Below are 16,812 nucleotides of genomic sequence, written 5' to 3'. Positions count from 1 at the left end.
GGAACAATGGGAAAGTAATTTTGCTTTGAAAGTTGATAAACTTGTAAACTCACTTTTGAGAAAATGGCCTTTGAATGTTTTGGTACTACTATTGGAGAGCCCTTCTTTGTCGACACCCATTCAGCATCGTTCACACCCTCTTAAGCTTTAAGGGTTGATACGAGCGTTCTGTACTAACTAGCTAGCTACTTCCAGACATATAAGTGAGAGAGAACAGCTCACTGAAAATTACTCGCCCTAGCAGAGCTGGTCAGGCTTTTATGTTATCCAGAGTGTTGGTGACTGCAACTGTGCTGTCAGATTGTCTGACGTAAATTCAGAGCTCACACTGGACACTCTGGCCGATGAGTAGGGTTGATCTGAACGTTCTGGCCTCACAACGGCAGTCAAGCACCCAAGCTAACTGGCTAACATTGGCTAGCTTGCCAGCTACTTCCAGACGCATAATGAGAGAACACCCCACTCTGACCATTTTACTCGCCCTAGCAGAGTTGGTTAGGCTGTTTCATGTTATCCAAAGCGTTGGTGACTGTAACTGTGCTGCTGGCAATAATTTAATTAAGTTCTTTTGCCGACGTTTACTGACACCGGCCATATTCATGGGTGTTGAGCGTTCGTAAATTCATCCGGAATTCTGCGCTCTGGCACACTAAGACGATTGTCTTTTGTTAAGACATGTAGCTAGCTAGCTAAACAATGACCCATAATCCCAACTCATGATGTTACTACCCTGCATGAATATGCAGGTACCTAACTAACCAGGTTAAATTTTAGGCTATAACTAGCTATAAATAGCTATAACTCTGAGATACGAATTATAAGATCATACACGTAATGTTAGTTAGCGAGCCAGCTAACGTTAGCTAGCTAACAGTACACTTTAACTTGAATTGAAAAGACTATGTCAAAATTAGAAACGTGTCATATCTGAAAATGTAGCTAGCTAGACTTTCTTACCCGTGGTCTGAAGTTGGAGTAGATAGCCAGAGCGAATTTACCAGCTAATCAAATCAAATCAAAGTCTACTTGTCACGTGCGCCGAATACAACAGGTGTAGACCTTACAGTGAAATGCTTACTTACAGGCTCTAACCAACAGCGCAATTTTTTTTAAGGTATTAGGTGAATAATAGGTAAGTAAAGAAATAAAAACAACAGTAAAAAGACAGTGAAAAATAACAGTAGCCGTAGCTAGTACGTCTATCAACAGTTGCTGCAGTGACACTATTGAAATGGATACTTGCATAGTAGAGTCTTTTGTTAAGACATGTAGCTAGCTAGCTAAACAATGAACCACAATCCCAACTCATAATCCCAACTCATGAACCTGGTTGGTTAGCTACCTGCATGAATCTGCAGGTAGCTAACCAACCAGGTTCAATGTTAGCTAGCTAACATTAGGCTATAACTAGTCAAGCAAATGTGTCTGAGATACGAAGAATAAGATCATACACATAACGTTAGCTTGCTAACAGTACACTTTAACTTGAAATGAAACCACTTTCTGTCAAAATTAGAAATGTGTAATATCTGAAAATGTAGCTAGCTAGACTATTTTACTCGTATACATCATGATTGGACGTGTCTCCTGTCGGATGCCATGGTTGCCCTTAGTGTGAAGATGTAATCCGGAGACAGGTGTTTTCTCCATCTCCTTAGCTATCATAATCAAATTTCACTGATTTCAAAATTCGGTCTCCAGAAAGTGGAGAGCATACACATAACGTTAGCTAGCAAGCCAGCCAGCTACTGTTAGCTAGCTAACAGTACACTTTAACTTGACATTAGGCTTATGCAGTTTTACTACAGGATACATTTTAAAAAAGCCACGTTAGACATGATTACCTAGACATACTGACCAGCTCAAATAGACAGAAGCATGCTGTATGGCAGACCAATCCAAACTCATCTCTCTGCATGTCCAGCCCACTCATTATCTTAGCCAATCATGGCTACCGGGAAGGTTGCTGGCTAAACCAACTAGGCTCGTAATTTAACCATTTTATTTGTATTTACAGACGGCATAATTTGTTATTAAGGCACATGAAAGTTCACATGTTAGAGAAGGCATTTCTGCCAAAAAACGCATTTTGATTTAAAAAAAAGTTTACATTCAAACGGCTCTCCTGTGAAGTAGTGACTCACAACATACGCCTAGTTTCCTGAAATATTGGAAGAACTGTCCACATTTACTTTTTGTCAGCCAACAATATGAGTAGGCCTAACGAACAGCAAAAGCACTAGTCAATCTACTATCCCCCATAGTACAAAAGTTGGCCTATTATATTCTGTGCAAGAAATAAATATTCCAAACATAGTCTGGGACAGTTGTGGGATTCGATAGATATCAAATTAATACAACCACTAACATCAACAAAAACTTTTTTACACAATGTCACTGACGCAACAGATCAGAACGTTTAGCTTAAAAAGTTAAACTATTAGGCTATTTCTTCACATTATAAGCGCTGCAATGCGTACATGGTAGTAGGCTATAAGCGTGAATGTTCCATTAGCGGAAAACACCGCAAATGCAATTATGCATGTAATACTGTTATTATATGGGTGCATTTTTATGGTGAAAATGATCTTCCACAAACTTGAAACTCAGGCGCTGCTTATATATGCCAGTTAGGCTCCACACCCCTTGTAAAGTGGATTAATGTGCTTAATTTTAAGTAGTTATTTGGCCTCTTTTTAGTTGTGATACAAACCTTATTAAAACATGTAGGCCTATGGGCTAGGCTACATGAGGTGTGTGACTATGATTTGAAAAAGTTTCTAAAAAATGCATTGTTTCTTATGCTAAGGCATCATTCACAAGTGATAGGCTAATATTGTCACCCATCAGACTATTCTTGATTTAATCTTGTCTTTACATATACTAAATAATATATGTGGGAAATTTGTTTTGATTTAGAATGGACCATTATCATGCACCTGTATCAAAACAGGGTCAGCGGGGAAAAATACATGTCATCTATGCACTTAAATAGCGAGCGGAGGACGCTTTTCCCCGTGGTTTATTTTCATGTCAGCCAGGTAGGCTATACTCCTGTTGTAAATATAAGCAATGTGCTTAATATTAGGAAAGTTGAGAAATAGATATAGTAGGCCTAGCGTATATAAAACTGATCCTCCTATTTTCAGTAGAGGCCCTCACTCTGTTTTCTCACGCAATTGCATAGCCTTTTGAAATGTTGCACAACATGAGCTCATGGGCTCTCATGAAGTGTTTGATTAGATTTTCGAATACATTTGCATTGATGTCAGTGTGATTCGAGGGACAATAGAGTGCTGAGTACCAGGACCATCAGCAGTATCAGAGCTTGGATTACCGTGACTAAAAGGTCACATGGAATTTGACTGCTTTCGTGACTCGTGACTGCCGGTGTGACGGTAATACCGCAACAGTTCTATGCTTACCTCTATTTCTACAACCAACTTTACCTGACTGTGATCAGATAATAATGTTATCTATTGTCACTGATTGTAAGTTGGACCGAAAAAACTAGTCTAGTCTGGAGTAGACCTTGTGGACTGGAGAGTAAAATGTATATTGTCTACTGGATTAATTATTTGCCAGATGTCTACAAGCCCATTGTTATTGATCATATCCAATAGTAATGTTATAGATTTTGTAGCTGGAAAGGCTTTCTTACTTGATCTGTCCTCCACATTCCATATTTGATTAAAATCCCCTCATATAATACATAGTATTTCTGGGGAATTGTATAGTCGACACTAAATATCAGGAAAAAAAGCAAAGACATATCCTCATTATTTTTAATTTTTTTTAATTTACATTTATTTAACTAGGCAAGTCAGTTAAAAACAAAAATTCTTATTTACAATGACGGCCTACCCCGGACGACACTGGGCCAATTGTGTGCCGCCCTATGGGACTCCCAATCACGGCCCGTTGTGATACAGTCCAGGATCGAACCAGGATACTGTAGTGATGCCTCTAGCACTGAGATGCAATGTCTTAGACTGCTGCGCCACTCAGGAGCCCATAAATATTCACAATAAGCACTTCTGCATTGCCCAATATAACATGTTGGAAAATAAACCGACTGTTGAGCTCAACATACCGAGACTTTATCTTGTGCTTAATAGTATTCAAAAACGGATTTAGACCAGGATGAGAGAGAACAATGTAATGTGTTGAAATGTGGTGTGTTTTGCTGTTGGTAGAGTGTGGTGTGTTGTAAAGAAATAATAATTTAAAAAAGAGAGGCTTTTCTCTGAGTAGAAATGCTGATCGAGGATCAGGGCCCAGATTCACAAAACCTTCTTAAGAAGAAATGTATTCTTAAAACCTCTACAGGATCGGTGGGTTCCACGCGGGACATTTGAGCTAACGTAGGCTAATGTGATTAGCATGAGGTTGTAAGTAAAAAGAACATTTCCCAGGACATAGACATATCTGATATTGGCAGAAAGCTTAAATTCTTGTTAATCTAACTGCACTGCCCAATTTACAGTAGCTATTACAGTGAAATAATACCATATTACTATTTGAAGAGAGTGCACAGTTATGAACTTGAAAATGTATTAATAAACCAATTAGGCAAATTTGGGCAGTCTTGATACAACATTTTGGCCAAAATCTAAATTGTGCCTGGGCTGGAATAATACATTATGGCCTTTCTCTTGCATTTCAAAGATGACGGTACAAATAAAATACAAAAAAAGCATTTTTTTCCTTTGTATTATCTTTTACCAGATCTAATGTGTTATATTCTCCTACATTAATTTAACATTTCCACAAACTTCAAAGTGTTTCCTTTCAAATGGTATCAAGAATATGCATATCCTGGCTTCAGGTCCTGAGCTATAGGCAGTTAGATTTGGGTATGTCATTTTAGGTGAAAATTTTAAAAAAAGTGGCGGATCCTTAAGTTACCTGCCATTTTTTCCTTAACTATAGACTTAAGAAGAAAGTTAAGAAAAGTTTATATTCCTCAAAAAGGTTATTGGAAATGTTTTTGTGCTATTTCTTATGTTTCTCCTAAGAAGAAATTAGATTCTTGAAAATAAACTTATTGGAAACGTTATTAATTCCAAGATAGCTAAATCCTTGTCTTAAACTCAGGGCAGTGAGAGAAAAAGCTAATGAAAGCGATTGAACATGTTTCATTCACTCACAAACTTCATCGGAATGTTTCAGTATTGAATATTTAAACCCAAGAACATGTTTTGGTGATCTCAGTACAAAATATGCTAACATGATTGCCACAAACGGTTGCCTAGCAACAACCATCTTAAGAGGATTCCTAAGAAGATATTTGAGAAGCTCATCAGAACATCGTGAATTCTAAGATATTGTTGAGGAATTGCACTTACTATCTTATGAACTTTAATTATTTTTTCTTATTAAGATAGTTCTGGGCCCAGGTCCCCACCTGTCTATATATTAATATTAATTATGATCTAAAAGGCACAACTGATCTTAGATCAGCACTCCCACTCTAAGAGGTATTGTGGATAAGAGCCCTTACCTAATACCATTCAGGCAGTAGTTCACAGTGGACTCACCTCAGTGTGACTGTGTGTGGTCCTATGCTGCTCAGCTGTTTCCTCTGTGGGTTCAGGAGGTGGTGTAGTCTGGTTGTCCTCCATGACCATGGTCCCCTCAGGGTTCCCCAGACCCTCCTCATACCCCTCCTCCTTCACCAGCAGCACCTCTGGACTCTCCTCCTCCTGGAAGAGACAGGTGATACAGATTACACAGACATACACTCCCTCAGGTACGTACACACAGATAATAAAAACACTTTCAACATGGAGTGTTTACCCATCCCAACGTTGTTTGAGTCCTATACTGTAGAATGACTTCCTTGTTTTTAAACCCATCTTCTTGAACTGTACTGTTGGTTAAGGGCTTGTAAGTAAGCATTTCACAGTAAAGTCTACAACTGTTGTATTTGGTGCATGTGACAAATAAAGTTTGATTTGATTTGAAATATGTTGAGGTTAAATATAAGCTATGATTAGTCAAAAGGCATCATCAGACAAACATGACTAAACTCTTTTAACTTGTATAGTAGGTGTTTGTTAGGTATTGGTTGTCCATAATTAACACAGCCACACAATAAGAATTGGCTATATCGTAAACATTAATGAAAACAAAAATGTGCTTTTTGGTTTTATTTTAAGATTAGGGTTAGGCATAATGTATATCAGTGTAGTTAAGTTTAGGTTTAAAATCTAATTTTAAGAAGATACATTTTAGAAATAGGCAGGATTTAGTCATAATAATGACTTTGTTAACTAGTGACTAACTTGGCTATGAAGCGCTGTAGTGTGTATGCAGAATAGGGTGAGAAGATGTGATGAAGGGAGTCTCAATGAAAATCTTAGAATGAAAAGTCCCATTTTGTGTTTATTAAACATAAACAAGTTTTAAATACACCATATGAAAACCACACATACACACAACAAAAATCTGCATGAACTAGATGAACTGCATTCATTTTCTCATTACAAGTGTCTTAGGAAAAACATTAAGTAGTTGAATAGAAGTACTGAAACAGGCATTTGTGAACATTATATAGGCTACACAGTACAAACACAACATCTAACAGACTTTTTAGGCTGAAATATGCCATATATATATAACACACAATGTCTGGAAGCAATATTCTACCCAGAAATATTCAACACTGAAATCTATTACTCTCGTTATCTTTATGCTGACAACAATGAAAATTAATCTGTCTTTAATGAAGAGTTTGATCTAAATGTCAGAAGCTATCGAGTGGAATGGTTACTTTCTATGTTATTGAGTGGAATGGTTTTTCTGCTGGTGTATCCTGAGGTAGCTCCTCTCTGAGAACCTCTTCCTGCAGTGTGTACAGGCGAATGGCCTCTCTTCCGTGTGAACCTTCAGGTGCATCTTCAGCTGGTGCTGGCGGGAAAACCTCTTCTCACAGTGGGGGCAACTGAATGGTTTCTCCCCTGTGTGAACCCTCTGGTGCCTCTTAAGGTCGCCAGCCTGAGCGAAGCGCATTTGACACTGGGTACAGCTGAAGGGTTTCACCCCTGTGTGGACCCTCTGGTGCCTCTTCAGGTTGCCAGCCTCTGCAAAGCACATATGACACTGGGTACAGCTGAAGGGTTTCTCTCCAGTGTGGACCCTCTGGTGGATCTCCACCTTCTGGGGGCAGCTAAAACCTTTGTTACAGAACATGCAGAGGAACCGTTTCTCTTTACTATTGCCAGATGTGGCCCCCCCTCCCTGAGTCTGGGCTATAGCCCTGTCATTTGAGTTCAATGCCTGATCGAAAAGAACGCTGCCATGTGAATCGGAAAGTGCCTTCGACGTGAATACGGCATCATGATCCCTGAACGAGTGTAAAGGAGAGTGGGTCGCGACATTTAGATTTGTCTCTAAGCTTCCCCTGTAATCAAAGAAATCTCTGTTCTGTGAGTGTCCATCTTCTAAGTGACTATCTGCATTCCATGTGGGAGGAGCGTCGCCCTCCACTTTCACAGTCACCTCATCTACCACTATAACCTCCCCTTTCTTATCTAGGCACCCTTCAGAGTATACACTACTACTGTACCGGTTCCAGTCCCGTCTAGACAGATCAGTCTGTGTCTCTAAACCCAAGAGCATGTTGCCAGGGTCCATCACTGTAGCGTAAGAACAAGATGGATCACCGCCAGTGTCTAACGTGTCACCATCACCATCTCCATCTCCACTGGAATTAACTGTCCCCTGGCTCTGGTGAAATACCAGAAAGTTTTCTGAGCCGGGAACAGGAGGACAGCCCAGTCTCTCTGGGTCTGATCTGTGGTCAGATCCTGCGTGTAAGAGCCTTTGTGTTACAGTTAAAGTCTCGGTGTCTGTCTCTGACTTGAGGACGGCGTTCAGCGTTCCACTGACCTCCGTGATCCTGCGTCGGGTCCTGGCCTTTGGCGCAGTGGCGAGTTCCTCACTGGCTACAGAGGGCGACACTCCAGCCGCTGCTCCAGTCTGGTGCCGTGGGTCCTTCTCTCGTTCAGTCCTCTCCAGCTTGACCCCAGGACCTGCTGCATTTTCATCTGCAGACTGACACAAGAAAAGGAGTGGTTATTAATGTTGTTGGGATGTGAGCAAATGAATAGCTGAGGGAAGCCTTTCTGAAATAAACGGGCCACATTTGATGTACTGTAATTTTTATGTAATACTATTACACTAACCTCTATCACAATAACATGCTGGGTTGAGGTTCCACTACCCTCATCAACAGTGATTGGTTGGTCATCTCTCAATGTATTGTGACCCGATGGTTTCACAGAGCTCCTGTAGCCTCCAGTGAGATGTCCTTCACCTGAGAGAGTGATTGGGGGAAAAGAGGTGGTTAGGTTAGGCACTGTCAATGCTCAACGGTATATTGTACACTATTGACATTTTTGACACTGTCTACAATTGGCAAGGATGTGAGGTAACACTTCTTGATTTACTATGTATTGATCAATGTATTAAGTTCCATGCCTCATTGTTTTCAATTAGTAAATAATAGGAAATGCCAGTAAATCAAGAATCTGGATAGAATATGATAGTGTCTTTCTGCAAGTTAGCTAAGTAACCTGGGGAATTATTGCATACAATTCCAAAACTGACCAAGACTCAATTCTGGGTAACCATGTGGTTAGCACATCTAACATCACACATGCGCAGATGTGATCGGGACGACAGGCCCCGCAGCCTCGGCCTTCTGCTAAATGTAGCCTACCTCTTGCCATTCCTTTGTATCGGTCGAGGATCTTGACACTACTGGGACGACTGGAGAGTGCACGCTCTCGCGTTGTTCTTTCTGCGCGCTCCCGTGTCACCTTCATTTCAAGTAGCTGTAGTTTCCTCCGTAATGCCCTGCTTTCATTCTGACTTTGAGTTATTTCCAAACGAAACACTGCATAGTCGTCGTCTACGAGTTTACAGATGTCTGCCACGGCTGCATTCGCTAACACCTCCATGATGGAGACTATTTGAGTGTGAAAAACCATAGGCCTACAGTTAGCCATTGTTGTTAGCTAACGTTAGCAGCTAGCTAGCGTTACCTTGATAACATCTATCAACCAAGTCCTGTCTCCAACGCGAATTAAACACTGCCCGGGGTAAGTATGTGATGCTGTGCAGTTACATAAGTAATATTTTAAGTTCCAAGGTGATAAATGTCTAAATAACAATAACAACGCTGCCGTGGATATTGTTCTTGGTTACTGTTCACTTCCGTTTACACTTCTTCGGTGGTTTTTAAATGGCGGTTGGCAACGAACTTTAGTGATGCATTACCGCAACCAATTGAACTGGAGTGTGGACAGGGAAGGTCTAAAGCCTCGTTCACATCCCTACCCAATTAAACCATTCTCCCTAAGGAAACGGAATACATTATTAAATACAATATCACCTTAAGGTTTTCGGAATGTGAAAGAGTAAGCTCTTCGATCCGTGTACGGATCGTTCAATCAATATCCGAACTTCTAGACCGGAACCCTGGCACCTTGGGTAACCACTAGGAGCAGAGCCCCACGATGTAGAACTGTAAAACATTCACTCCGTGAGATGTACAATGAGAGCAAAATGGAAATTGTGTGTGTGAGATGAGACTTTCATGCATAGGCCGGGTGTATTCGTGAGAGTGCAGAAACATCTGAGTTTTCCCATTTGATAAATGCTTCTTCAGGGGGAAAAAAATCTCTCGGACTAAATTATTGCATTCAACAACGATTTTCAACTTGTTCAATATCAATGTTTCAAGCTCTCAAGTTTAATTTCCAGCCCAACTTATGCACGCTCAAAGTAGTTTATGCGATACAAATCTGCTCGTTCTGTGATGTATATTCTTGCTCGCGTGCTCCATCTCGATTTGGCACTCATCTGACGCCATAGACAATCAGGATACAGAACCAATTAACACAGAACCAATTGTGCAATTGACATTGTAGCTATAGTATTGCCTGTAATGATTAACGTTTCAAATGAAAGGGATTTGTATACAACTTATTATTTATATATTTTTTAAAGTTGGTCATTTGTTGTCTTTTACCCCCTTCTCTCGATCTTGTCTCATCGCTGCAACTCCCCAACGCGATCGTGAGGCGAAGGTCGAGTCATGCGTCCTCCGAAACATGACCCCCCAAACCGCGCCTCTTTTTTTTCTTTTTACATTTTTTTTTACCCCCTTTTCGTGGTATCCAATTGTTAGTAATTACTATCTTGTCTTATCGCTACAACTCCCGTACGGGCTCGGGAGAGACGAAGGTCGAAAGCCATGCGTCCTCCGAAACACAACCCAACCAAGCCGCACTGCTTCTTAACACAGCGCGCCTCTGTAACGGATGTGAAATGGCTAGCTAGTTAGCGGGTACGCGCTACTAGCGTTTCAATCAGTTACGTCACTTGCTCTGAAACCTAGAAGTGGTGTTGCACCTTGCTCTGCAAGGGCCGCGGCTTTTGTGGAGCGATGGGTAACGACGCTTCGTGGGTGTCAGTTGTTGATGTGTGCAGAGGGTCCCTGGTTCTTGCCCGTGTCGGGGCGAGGGGACGGTCTAAAGTTATACTGTTACATTGATGCTGTTGACCTGGATCACTGGTTGCTGCGGAAAAGGAGGTTGAAAGGGGGGTGAGTGTAACGGATGTGAAATGGCTAGCTAGTTAGCGGGTACGCGCTACTAGCATTTCAATCAGTTACGTCACTTGCTCTGAGACTTAAGTAGGGTTTCCCCTTGCTCTGCAAGGGCCGTGGCCTTTGTGGAGCGATGGGTAACGATGCTTCGTGGGCGACCGTTGTTGATGTGTGCAGAGGGTCCCTGGTTCGCGCCCGTGTTGGGGCGAGGGGACGGTTTAAAGTTATACTGTTACACCTCCAACCCGGAAGCCAGCCGCACCAATGTGTCGGAGGAAACACTGTGCACCTGGCTACCTTGGTTTGCGCGCACTGCGCCCGGCCCGCCACAGGAGTCGCTGGTGAACGATGAGACAAGGATATCCCTACCGGCCAAACCCTAACCCGGACGACGCTAGTGCAGTGCCCTAGACCACTGCGCCACCCAGGAGGCCCCCAAACCGCGCTTCTTAACACCTGCTTGCTTAACCAGGAAGCCAGCCGCACCAATGTGTCGAAAGAAACACCGTTCACCTGACAACTGAGGTCAGCCTGCAGGCGCCCGGCCCGCCACAAGGAGTAGCTAGAGCACAATGAGCAAAGTAATAGAGACGCCTCCTCAGTGCCTTACATGCTGACCACACCGCTCACACGCATGCGTCCATGTTGATTTTGTCCACCCACACCAGACGCGATCTGGACACGCAGGTTGAAATATCAAAACGAACTCTGAACCAACTGTATTCATTTGGGGACAGGTCGAAAAGCATTAAACATTTATCGCAATTTAGCTAGCTAGCTTGCTGTTGCTGGCTAATTTGTCCTGGGATATAAACATTGGGTTGTTAATTTACCTTAAATACACAAGGTCCTCTACTCTGACAATTAATCCACAGATAAAAGGGTAAACAGATTTTGTTTCTAGTAATCTCTCCTCCTTCAGGCTTCTTCTTCTTTGGACTTTATATGGCGGTTGGCAACCAACTTTAAGGTGCATTACCACCACCAACTGCACATGCAAAATAAACATTATTTATAGATTGTTTTTCTCATTCCAATGATTTGATGATTGACAGTCACTGTAATGGGTCATGTGACCTTCTGGACATTTTCCAGAAGGCATTTCTGCCCATAACTGCATTTTGATTATTATTATTTTTTGTTATGTTCAAATGCCTCTCCTGTGAAGTAATGACGTGCGACATACGCCTAGCTTTCTGAAACGGGTCACATTTTCTAACCTCTTTCTGTAGCTGGTTGGCTGGAGGCTAACAGAGGAGACTGGGTGTCCATCTTGGATTCCCAGACCCAGACGGGTGCAGACAAGGGCACAGGGGACACATCACAGAGCAGGCCAGGACCAGAGGCGACATAGTGGAGGTCCCTGGATAAGACAGCGTCTTCAAATCTGGGCTGGGGACAACACTTTTCACCACAACCAGAAACTGGCAGTCGAACACAGAACAACAACCAAACTTAGTCTCCATGACAACATACTGGCTAAGACTAGGGCGAGGCGTAGATTTTGTCTACTTCATTCTTGAATCAACACATATGGACATGTAATTATTATATATATTTTTTAAACTAATGGCTCCATATTGTTAGGTACTTGAATCCCTGTTGTAGAGATTGGCTTGACTGTGGTTAACATTTTATTATTATCATGTTTCTGTGTGTACAGAAAATTGTTTCTTATATAAACCGTTATCAATGATTAACAGAGCAGGTCACCCTGGGCTTCAGCCTTCACAGAAAGTAGTGGGAGACCCCCCTGGTGGTAGTGTATCAGGAAGTATGTCTTCTCCTTCAGGGTCTCATCTAATGCCTCGTGACTGGGTTCATAGAAGGGCCTGGACTTAGATCTAGCCTTCCTCAATTACAGTAGCTCATGGTTACCCCACCAATACAGACAGTGCCAGAATGGGCTTTCACCACAAGAGGTACAGTGCATTCATAAAGTATTCAGATCCCTTCCCATTTTCCAGATTTTATGTTGCATCCTTATTCTAAAATGTATACAATTTAAAATTGTACTTATCAATCTACACACAATACCCCATAATGTTAAAGTGAAAACAGGGTTTTACACATTTTTACACATTTATTAAAAATAAAAACGTATTTACATAGGTATGTATCCATTTTCGAATAAGGCTATAACGTAACAAAATGTGGAAAAAGTTAAGGGGTCTGAATACTTTCCGAATGCAGTGTACCTAGCCTATAACACAGCTCACAATCCCAACAACACCCAAACAAGAGGCCTAGAGGTCAAGGAGGGAGCTCAAAGACTAATGCTGCGTTCGAAACCAATTTTGAGGTGGTGTTTTGTCACGCACCGCATAGGTGCAGTGAAATATTTTTGTTTTATAGGGTCAGCCATAGTAGTATGGCGCCCCCTGGATCAAATTAGGGTTAAGTGCTCAAGGGCACATCGACAGATTTTTCACCTTGTCGTCTCTGGTATTCGAGCCGACCTTTCGGTTACTGCCCAACGCTCTAATCGCTAGGCTACCTGCCGCTCTTACCAGTTGTGAAGTCGTTAATACCAGTTGGATACATTCACGTGCTTTGAACTCATTGATAAACACTCATTGGCTAATGGACAACAATCTGCATCAACCATAAACAAAAAGTGCAGCTATGATGCTTGGACACAAATTATAGAAACAAGCTTTTGTGAACACCTGTTTTTAGAGAGAGACCTTAAACCTAGCCTAGAACAAAGACAGTTGAATATTTACCTTATTGAGGTGATGTAGATGGAATAAAGTCGTTCTATTCTTTTCTACTCTATTCTTGCTAACGCACTGTTCTTTCTAAAGTAGTCTGCATGTTAGAAAGAATAGAGTATAAAATAATAGAATGACTTTATTCCATCTACATCAGTTAAGGTAAATATTTCAAAAGATACTGATCATAGGAGATTGGAAGTGTATTGTAATAAGCAGTACCGTATTTCAAAGAACAGCATTTTTCATTTAACCACACCGTTTGAGTTTCAACCAATAAGATATGTTCTCTACAGTGTAATTGGAAGTAGAGGAGGTGCAACCATGAACAGTAATAATATGGAGTGGCTTGTATTCATGGATGCCAAGGGAAGCTAGGCTTCCTCCAAAAAATTACCAAGAAATAAAGAAAAATACATACAAAACAATTTATTTTGTCTCTCTGTGTTCCATACATTTCCTTCAATTCACAAGAGGCTGGATGTATCTCACCAGGATAAAGCATCCAAGTGAACGAAACAGTGCCCCTCTGTCTCTGTATGTGTAGCCCATCTATGCTGTCTAGTCAAAAAGCGCATGACATTGTTGCCACCATAGCATTGAAAGCAAGGGAAGGGCAACAACAACAAAAAGTCTCAAGGGAAGTCAGTGTCGATTTGGCTTCAGACCAATCACATCACATTACAAGCCAAACATCATTGACAGAACTTGAATTGTTGCATCCTGTTGTCGTTGTCCTCCAATGGCTAGCTAGCTAAGTAAAGTCTTTCCTTTCCCTCATTAGCCATGGATGGAGATAGGGATTTCGACTTGTGGTTTTACTTAATTCTCCACACTGGCCATTGATTATAACGGCAAGTCTGATCTTACCATAAATTCGTACATTGTGCCCCTGGCCTGAGAGGATGGAAGTTCAACATGTATCTAGATGTAGTACCTTAGGCTAATGTTAACTAACTGGCCTGGTGCATCGTTGCCCATGAAAGGAAGTTAGGCTAGCGAGCAAGCATTTTAGCCTGGTAGCCTAGGACAACAAAAACTAAAAGCGTGTATGAGAGAGTCATAGAACGTTTATGCAACATGAAAGAGGAGGATGCATTGGCGTTTCTCTACAAATAGGTTGAGTCAATATGTTTTTTTTCTACTTACACGTACACATAAGTCCTTACCATGAACAGTCACATCATATGGACTAAATAATTGTTGGTATCTTTAAGTTGTCACTGTTAGACCGTCACTGTATTAGACTAAGCACTGGTGATTAGACGATGTTGAAATGGTGCTGGAATAGTGGAATCATCTGTTTTCTTTGTGACTTGCAATAACTCTACGTGGTTCTAAATCCATAGTTGTTTAGTAGTCCAAAAATTGGCGAAGCAGTGAGTAGAGATGATGAAGCTATGGCAGCGGATGATGCCCAACAGTCTGTGGATGTCAGTCAGTTGAGAGATCCTGAAATACTAATCGTGAAGAAGGTTGATTTTGTTAAGTTTATTGAGCAGGTGATTAATTATACAGGACAAAATAACAATAAATCTAAGAAACTGAAAATCATTTTTAAAGCGGCTAAAAGGTTCTTGGATTGCCAGGATTTCACAGCTGACACATTGCAGTAAATAATGTCTGAAGATGCTTCCCCCTCTCAGGCCCCATAGTCTGTGTAGGGATCTGAGTACATTGGAGTAAGTGAAGGAGTATATTCACTTTTGTTTAGTTTTTTGAGGATATGTGGATATAATAAAAATACAAATCTTGTTAAAGTATCTTTGTTTTTACTCCACCCAGTAGGTGGTGGAAATACACCTTTTTTGGATGTAGTCTGCCAATAAAGCCTTGAAAAAGAAGACAACAGTTGTGACATAAGCAGCACCAGTCTTACTTGCCCAACTTCAGGCATTCAACTTCAGGCAATTGGGTTAGGGAAAAAGGAAGAATTATTATATTATGAATAAGTATGGGGTGGGGGATTGTACAAACCTTCTGGAAGACTTGGTGAAGGAGAATATGGTGGACAAGGGAAACAGAAGAAAAGTGAATTATGTTCTGAGTGAATATGGAATGGAGGATTGCACAGAACTTCTGGAAGAGCTAGAGAACAAATTGAACATGACAAGTGAAGGTGAATCAATTGCGATGGCAGGTGTAGTGATGACAGCCAAGAATGAGTTGAGTGTAAAGGGAAGCGGGGTGGTAAGGGAGGTTGGTGTCATGTGTAAAAAGAGGGATACTGCTCTAATAGCTGGGAAATGGAATCTGACGGGAGCGTGGATGAGGAACCCGCGGTGAGGACTGCCGAGTTCGGGCCTCATTCCAATGATTTAAAGGATGATTCTGGCCCAGTGGGAGTGAGATTTGTGGAGAGAGTGGATCCTTATAGTTTGGTTGAAGAGTGGAAGATGGTGATAAAGGAAAATGGAACAAAAGGGCTAATGTTGTTAATGAGTATAGGTTTTTGGTTGGAGTTAGGTTCACTGACAATGATGCTTTTTTGGGATATCCGTTTGAAGTATCAAGGATGGTAAGGGATGCATTGGGAAAGGTGGAGTTGGTCAGAGTGACCAGAAGTGGTTTTGTTTTGATTTCTTGTGTGTTGAAAGAGCAGAAGGAAAAGGCATTATCGACAAACTATCGCTTTATGAAGTGGAGAGTTTTGATTTTTGTAGCAGAGCACTGTTAAAAGGTGTCATCTCTGGCATGCGTTGGATTTAAACATTTTTTATTTAACTATGCAATTCAGTTAAGAACAAATTCTTATTTACAATGACTGCCTACCACGGAACAGTGGGTTATCTGCCTTGTTCCGGGGCAGAACGACAGATTTGTACCTTGTCAGCTAGCTCAGGGATTCAATCCAGCAACCGTTCGGTAACTGGCCCAACACTCTAACCACTAGGCTACCTGCCGCCCCGAAATGTGGAGGCATCGTGGTTTACGAGGAGTAGTTGGAGCACGCCGTGTACTGGATGGGAGAAAGAAGAAAGCCTGTCGGTATTATTGATGTTTGACGAAGAGTATCTCCCTTCACATGTGAAGATGGGATATGTTATATCTGCGGTGAGAGCTTCTGTATCCAAGACGCTGTTTTGCCGGAATTGCAAAAGGTATGGACATGTATCAAGTGTGTGCCGAAGGAATGTTGTTGAAGAATCTGAGGGTGGACGATGTTGTAATTGTGATGGCAACCACGTTCCCAATTCCCCGGAGTGCCCGGTTAGGGTAAAGGAGTATGAAGTGGCAAGGGTTAGGGCTATACAGCAGGTAATCTACACAATGGCACGTGAGGTAGTTGAATGAGAGAGTGGAGCTGAAGGCATGGCGGTGGATGCTCCGGAGACTGTGGAGACTGAGTGTTGTTCAACAGTTGAGGGAAACTGATATGCTGATTGTGAAGGTGGATTTTAGGGTGTTTATCGCATATATGATTAATTGTACTGCATAAACAAACAGAGTCAAAGAAACTGGAGCTGAAATGTTTTGGGG

The 16,812-nt window shown here is 41.6% G+C and overlaps 2 protein-coding genes across 2 annotated transcripts in view; one reads left to right on the top strand and one right to left on the bottom strand.

Moving 5' to 3' along the window:
- Positions 1–9,364, bottom strand: part of LOC111958443 (uncharacterized) — a 126,857-nt gene extending 117,493 nt beyond the window's left edge. Inside the window, exons 1-4 of the mRNA XM_023979702.2 lie at positions 8,726–9,364; positions 8,190–8,320; positions 7,894–8,058; positions 5,541–5,705 (exon numbers count right to left, since the gene is read on the bottom strand). Of these exons, the coding sequence (XP_023835470.2) occupies positions 5,541–5,705; positions 7,894–8,058; positions 8,190–8,320; positions 8,726–9,014 (750 nt within the window). The 5' untranslated portion in view covers positions 9,015–9,364. The remainder of the gene's footprint in view (positions 1–5,540; positions 5,706–7,893; positions 8,059–8,189; positions 8,321–8,725) is intronic.
- LOC111958400 (uncharacterized) overlaps positions 1–16,812 on the top strand; it is a 345,226-nt gene that overhangs the window by 250,973 nt on the left and 77,441 nt on the right. The gene's annotated exons all lie outside the window — the stretch shown is intronic.

The sequence above is a fragment of the Salvelinus sp. IW2-2015 genome, linkage group LG34 (genome assembly GCF_002910315.2).
Source record: "Salvelinus sp. IW2-2015 linkage group LG34, ASM291031v2, whole genome shotgun sequence".
Taxonomy (NCBI): domain Eukaryota; kingdom Metazoa; phylum Chordata; class Actinopteri; order Salmoniformes; family Salmonidae; genus Salvelinus; species Salvelinus sp. IW2-2015.
Note: the sequence above shows the minus strand (reverse complement) of the source record. Positions and strands in the feature narration are given on the sequence as shown.